General features: G+C 36.6%; 1 protein-coding gene across 1 annotated transcript; it reads right to left on the reverse strand.

Annotated features, from left to right (window-relative positions):
- Window positions 1-159: 159 nt before the first annotated feature.
- tmem130 (transmembrane protein 130) lies at window positions 160-5054 on the reverse strand. The gene is made up of 8 exons (XM_087785020.1): window positions 4993-5054; window positions 3773-3852; window positions 3538-3709; window positions 3322-3464; window positions 2616-2700; window positions 2335-2537; window positions 383-489; window positions 160-295 (listed from the first exon to the last, which is right to left on the reverse strand). Exons 1-8 carry the CDS (start codon window positions 4998-5000, stop codon window positions 161-163), a joined length of 933 nt encoding a protein of 310 aa, XP_087641146.1. The 5' UTR covers window positions 5001-5054; the 3' UTR covers window position 160.
- Window positions 5055-7402: the final 2348 nt, after the last annotated feature.

Genomic DNA, 7402 nt, shown 5'->3' on the forward strand with positions numbered 1-7402 from the left:
ATAAGCCCATATTTAGGAAATAATGCATTTAATATATTAATTTACCTGTTTTTTTTATATACAAAACAGGAAGAGCTCAAGCATTGCCTGATAATGAAGGTTTATTAAAAGCAGATTTTTGGTTCGGTGATCACATTTGTGACTGTGGTTTATCCTACACTTAGGAGTACTGTGTAGCGTAGGGCAGCAGCAGAGGGTGCTTCTCTTCCTTCCTCCTAGAAGAAAAGTTAAAGAAGACTTGGCTCGGACTGTGCTCTTGGCTCTTCAAGAACAACGCGTTGCTGGAAACTGCAATCTGTAAAAACAATCACGGACCACGTTAACCACTCTTACCTCTGACTTAAAATAAAGTCAAAATTTAACATAGTTCAAACATAAATACCTGTTGTCTGTGGTTGTGTCGCGGGCGGCAGGCGATCACAGCGATGAAAGAAAATGTTGCCAGCAGAACAGCAGCACTGGAGACCATGAAGAATATGTGTGGGTTTGCTGGAAGCAAAAACTTTGATTAGTACTTTTTATATTGGTAAATACCATATCCAACTGCTACTACAACAACTAATTATTTTCATTATCCTAACCCTAACAGTGCACAGCTTGTTTGCAGCTTCTCTGATCACTGGTGGGGTCCACTAGGAACTCCAGTTTCCTCCTATAGTCCAAAAACTGAAACAGAGTCTAATTTGTGGCTCTCAAGTGTCTGTACTTGTAAGTTGTGTGCCTGAGCGGTTGTCTGTCTATAAGGGGTCAGTGATGGACTGGTTGCCAATCCAGGGTGTCTCTCACCTCAGGTATATGGGATAGGCACCAGACCTCCAGTAATAATGTTTAGCAAAAATGTTTTTATTTTTAAAGCCACCTGTCAAACCACAAGCCTAAATGATTGTTTTAGCGGGTTAAAAAACATTACTTTATATTCTTATGAATATGATTTCATTTGATATTAAATAAAAATTTTATTCAAGATAGTTTTCAAGCAAGCATTTTTATGGAGCTACAATTCTTCTTTTTAATAAAGAAAAATCCAACAATGTGGTAACAGTGACCAAATAAATGCTAAATAACAAAAGTAAAACTGTGTTCAAAGTTCCCCGGGGTGAGAATGTTGATGTAGCATCACTTAATATAAACCACTTCTTGTAAAAAACTAAAAAAAACACCTGACACCATACTGCAGTGAATCGATCAGCAACGTCTGAGCTTCTCTATCCAGTCAGAGTCTTCCCTTCAGACACACTTATCTGTTTCAGTTTGTCTCTTGACTGCTGAGACGAATGCTGCTAAATAGCAATTACTGAAGCCTCACAAGACCAACTGTGTCTTCTCGAGGTTTCACAACTTACTGTTGTGGGACATTTTTCAGCAAATGTGAGTGAGATCTGATACAAGTAATTTCTTTAGGGGAGGTAACTGAATGTAAGCCTCTCAGAAGAAGTTTTAGAAATGGGTTCGAGTAAAACCAAGTAGAAGTTACGGGACAACAAGAGTCCGTTTTTAAAAGTCAGTTTGTTGAGTAGTGTTGTAGTTCTCAAGACCAGGCTTGGTCTAGGGACCACTTATTCCTGATCTCTGTCTTTGATCTAGATGTTCTATGGCAATGGTCCCCAACCTCCTGTCTGGGGACCATTGACTGGGAACCCCTTTACGATGGCACTTGGTCTTGTCTTTACACTAACCGGTCTTCCTAGTGTCTTGGTTTCAGCTAATGTAATGAACATTACATAGAAATGTATATGTATTAATCTAGACCCTGTGCATTGATTCTGGAAAACAAAAGCAAAAATGACCAATGGTAAGGAACAAAAATAACATACAACTCTTTTTTAAGTACAGTAGGCGCTGTCTAAGAGCATTGTGAAAGCGTTGCTAGGTGCCAAACTTTAACAACGCTTACCTCGCAGGTAATGTAAAGGTCTTGTATTTGTAATAGATTTGTTTTATCATTCCAAATCAACTTCATAGCTCTAAAACTAGCACTAGCTGTGGCAGAAGTAGTAGCCAATACTTGTTGTAGTAGTTGTAGTTTCAGTTGTGGTCTAGTAAAGATATTTTCACTTTAGCATTGCTAGAAGGGTAGTAATGATACTAAGTAAAGAAGCATTTAAGCAGAAGTACCACAGTTTGATTTCCCTAGGACAACCCATCTGGTGAGACCCAGTGTTTTCATATAAAGTACTGAGTTACTCTTCGAAGTAACCAGGAGTATTTTTCTGATTGACTGAATAACAACTGCGCAATAGAGTGTTAACAATATTGCTGTTCACTGTTCTGACTATATTTTCAATCTTGCATATTGCTACTTTAAGATGGACTAGACACACTCCTAAGACTTACAGTTGCCTTTGACGTAGAGACTGAAGGAAGTCTGCATCTTGCTGACGTCGTTGCTGACGCTGACGTCCAGACAGTGGACCCCGGCGGAGGAGAAGGTGTGGTTCAGGTGGAGGGTGTTTTCGTACAGCATGGTCAGAGTGCAGGTTCCGGTCGGGTCCGGCACGCAGTCGTGCAAAAACTGCCAGCACACCCACATGGGTGGACTAGAAAAAACCCAGCATAAGATTTATTCTCTGAACCTCAATCTTCAACAACTAGATTCATGAATACAAACATCTTACCTGCCATCAACATGGACGGCTAAACCAATGTTCTTTGACACTGCATAATCAGACGGGTCCTTCAGCTCAATGTTCTTCACAGCATCTGTAAGTGGTCAACAAACATTCAAAAGTCAATGATAAAACAATGTTAGTGCTAATACATATTGATTCTTGAATTAGAAATATCTAACTTGAGTTAAAAGTCATTATTGAGAAAGCCTTGTCATACATGACGTTCTTTTGAGATGTGACTAAGTTAGGGTTTTTACAACATTTGAGTTTTCATCATGAAAAGGACCATCTTTTTTTGGACCATAAGTTGCACTGAATAACAAAGTGCTCCAGGGCACACTATCTAAGAGCACCTGGCTATTAGGCGGATTTTTGTTCCACTGCTTGAGTTTGAAATCCATTTCGTAAGCTTGTCTTTTAACAGGTCCTTTTACCCACCATTATATTATGTTGAAACCATAACCACCCTTATGAGGCTCCTTAGGCAATACTAATAATAAACTTTGCAGAGTGAAACTACGGCGCCTAGAGAATTAATACTACACAGCTTCTTAGTAGATTTGCAGACAGTAAGTACACGCAGAATTTATATACTGAATAAGGTGAACCGGAATTAAAGTTGTCCTTTTAGTCCGACGCATTAGGTACCTTTAGGTATCTATGAATCCCCTTAAAGATAATTGTTAACTATTTATTTAAGAAAAAGACATACCCAGAACTTGGATGTCCATGGAGTACATGCCAGTCAGTGCAGGGGACTTGGTAATGTTGGCTCCTACTTTCAAATGGAGAGTGTAGTTTCCTGATTGAGAGTAGAGATATCTGACCACGGGCTCCTTCCCCTGGATCACCTTTCTGTGGCACACAAAAAGACCGAAAATGTTGGAGATCACGGTGGAGACGTACTGTAAGAGAGGGGGCCTCGTACCCGTTCCCCAGGTCCCACGTATATGTGAACTCTGCCGAGCTGAGGTTGCGTTGAGGGTCGGAGAGTTCAAACATGGTCTCTGTCGGAACATCGGAAGCAAGTTCGCCAGCGTTTCTGACGTAAGTCGCATTCCCCTCCATCTGGTAGAACACCAGTTTACCAGCAATGTTTTCTGCTCAGAAAGACAATTCAGTCGGGTCTTCACCAAAATGACGTTTAATAGAAAAGCACTAACCCAATTCTTTCATAGGACTTGTGGCTAAACTGAGCGGAGCCAGGAGAAGAAATATCATCATCCCGACACTGACAGTAGGACTGCAGGAGAAAAAAAGACAAGCACAAAATGAATACATTTCAATAATTAACTAAACTCATTTACAACTCTGACTGTGTAGAGATTCAGCCTTTTAAATGATGAACAACTTGCATTTTTAAGGAAGTGAATTCTAAACCATTAAATGATATAAAACCAGTTTTATAATTTCAATGTTTTTTTGTAAATGCAATACATATAAGTGACTTACGGATTGAGTAAAGAATGCCAGTATATAAAGGATTTCTTATTGCAATAAACTGAAAACAATGATCATAATGAATGACTTATTTCAGAATACATAATTATGATGAAGTCACTTGAAAAGAAAAATACTTATTTAAGCGTCACATTACGATGATCACATGACACACATAATGATCACGTGACACAGGTTACGACAGCATTTAATAACATTATCAAACACAATGAGATAAAGAAATGAAAAGTGTTTAAAAATGATAATAAATACTTGAAACTGCTCTTCTCTCTGCTCGGTTTAGAACCAGTACAAATGTTTGACCACAGTTAAAAATTGTATGATTCTATGCATATGAAAAACATAAATTGTTTAATTTGTAAAATGTGTATTGTAGAGCAGGGGTCCCCAACCTCTTTTGTTACATGGACCATTTCAATCTCAGGATTATATTCATGGACCAACATTCAGATAGAAAAAAGTAAAAATACAGTAGCATCACTTGCAAAAAAACTACAATTAAGTGAAAAACATCTCAAACCACCTGTTGTTTCATTAGATGTAAACTATAATGGCAAAAAAAAGCCTTGTTATTCTTATTTTAATTAAGAACATGAGTGACATTTATTAATGATGTCCAGTGAAAATCGGAAAAGTACAGTTTAAATATATCTACATGACATACATATTGTAAAAAGGTTAAATATTAAACTTGCACAAATACAGGTTAAAGAAAAAAAAACCCTATCGGACAATTTATTTCAGTTAAGAGTTTAAATAAGGAGACTATTATTTTTATTTTATATAATCAAGGGTATGTTGCTTTTTTTAAAGGACTTAAGTGAAGCACTTTTAAGTTTAGGTGTGTAATAAATGTAACCATTAAAAGTATTTAAAAGTCAATTAAATATGATTTAACACCTAAAAGAAAGATCCAACTCACCTCTCCATTTTTGCTTGTTCTCCTCAAACCATCCGGGCAGGACTGAGTACTGAGGGCAAACTGACTGGGATCAGAAGTGAAGCTTCTCATGTGAGATCTCAGGGCGGATCTTTGAGCTTGAAATTGTCTCCATCATGTGCCTAAAAGGCAGCAGCCAGCAGCTCGGTGAGAGGTGAATGACTATTGTTTCCACTGTCATTCATGAGTGTGACGGTTGCTGCTTTGATCAGTTCATTAAAACAAGCCATTAAATGAATGGGTTTTTTCACAGCAGTATTTGAATAAATGTGATCAGAGAGTTCAGCTCGGGTTTCCTTCTCCCTGAAGACCCCTACAGATGTATCAAGGAGAATACCATTCCCAGGCCACTGTATCACGTGATGTCCTAGGACTGCCCTGGAGCTTTCTCTGGTAGGGAAGGCCGGAACTCCTCAACAGAGAGTTGTCCAAGAGGTTATCATCAGAGAACAAAATATAAAGTCGGGAGTATGAATACATGAGAAATAAGGTTGAAATAAGAATTTTTAAATAATATTTCTACATGCTGTTCTTTCAGTCTCTGATGCGGCTCACTGAGTTTTTTGAAAATAAGAAAGTATAAATGTGGGAATTTTATTTTAATGTTTCATAGCGTTTTTCCAATAATGCTTGAAAAACGAGCAAACCTCTCCTTTACTTTAGCTTTTATTTAACCATAGCTGTTACTGTAAGACGTAACTTTGCTGATATAAGAACAACAGAACGTTCATCAGAACTCTGACTCCTCACTCCCCCCTCCCTCACCTGTTTCAGTCTTAAAGGAACAGTAACACGCAGAACAACGACAATCTGTAAGATCTGGTCAACTATAATTTCTTTCAGCTTACATAGAAAATATTTTATATTTTTCAGCAAGTTTTCAGTTACAAATGTGTACATTATTATAAATTAGGTTAAGGTTGATATCATATCATTTCGTTTTTAATGTCCTTTTATTTTGTATTCTGCATTGTTGAAATGATAGTAATAATAATAATAATGATGATGATACAATTATTATGTGTATTAATGTTTATATAAATAACCCTTCATAGTCACATAGGGCTTTACATAAGAAAGGGAAAAACAACCATGACTCAGTTAAACAACTGCAGTAATTATAGAAAACAATCTTATGATAATTATCAATGCTTAAAGTCATAGTTCAACTAATATTCAAATTCCACATATTTTCCTCACACCCTCATGTCGACTAAGGGTTGGGATTATTTTCAGAGTAATCGGTTCTTTTTAGAGTTATAGAAAAAAATGTTTGTTCATTTTAATAAAGCGACTGGAGCTCAGTTGTTTTCATCTTCGTCCAAAAAGACAGTGAACATCCAAATGCTTCCATACTGCTCGTCTGTAATCTCCCTTTTGTATTGAAGCCTTGACATAAGAGGTTTAGGCTGACGGCCTGGTATCATCCACTCAAAACAAGCCTAAAATATGGACTTGTTTATTATTTTTCTGATCAATTATTCTCATGTCGAGGCTTTAATACAAGAGGGAAGTTACAGACGAGCACAAAAGAGGTATTTGGATGTTTTTAAGTGTCTTTTTGGACGAAGATGAAGATGAAGTCAACTGAGCTACAGTCGCTTCATTAAAATAAACAAACATTATTTTTTAAAGTCAAAGGGGTTTTGCGACTGCCAGGGTTTTGTAGGAAATGGGTCCAAGTGGCTCTTTAAGTTGTTAAGGTTGCCGACCCCTGTTCTAGATAAACATGATTATTTCAGCTAGTATTGAACATACTGAGCGTATGAACATTATTTATTGTCTTTATATTGAATTGTCTCATGTGTGACCCATAAATAATTGATCGATTAACAAATGGAACAAAAACAATAACAGTTCAAAAGAGTAAATGTAACTATCTCATCTTTTCAAGCCAACAACTAAAAAAAAAAACGACATTTTCTGATCATTAAAATGAGAACATTGTTAATAAAAGTGCTCTCTCTTGTGGATGAAATGAAAAACAACATTGCGTGGGAACGAACTCGTTTACTCAAAAGATTAAAATAACTATTTTTGGCTTCAGTTTTTTTAATGACATAAGTATACAATACTCTGTGTATATTCGACTTAAATACGAAAATAAGTTCATGATGTCAATTTAATGAACTAAACATATATTTTAGGGAAATATATATATCCCTACACATATATTTTTATTATTAAAGTTTCGGTACCTAGTGTGTGCTGACACCTTGAGCACTTGTAGTAACTTTATTTACCTGAAGGTGGTGGTGTTGGATTTTGAAGCTTCTTTCACCATGGCACCTTTATACACAATTGTATTTCTGCTTTGGTTGTGTTATTTCTTTTTCACTATGGAAAAATAAATGCTTTATATACTTTGTTTTGCTACTGTCACACTGGATGA

This window comes from Callionymus lyra, chromosome 2 (assembly GCF_982586985.1).
Source record: "Callionymus lyra chromosome 2, fCalLyr1.hap1.1, whole genome shotgun sequence".
Taxonomy (NCBI): Eukaryota; Metazoa; Chordata; class Actinopteri; order Syngnathiformes; family Callionymidae; genus Callionymus; species Callionymus lyra.

Bases quoted from the DNA above. Each gene is read 5' to 3' on its own strand.
- tmem130 (XM_087785020.1), bottom strand. The intron at 2,701-3,321 runs GTATGTCTTTTT...GACCACTTACAG, and splicing joins CATGGACATCCAAGTTCTGG to ATGCTGTGAAGAACATTGAG. The intron at 296-382 runs GTATTTATGTTT...TTGTTTTTACAG, and splicing joins GACACAACCACAGACAACAG to ATTGCAGTTTCCAGCAACGC.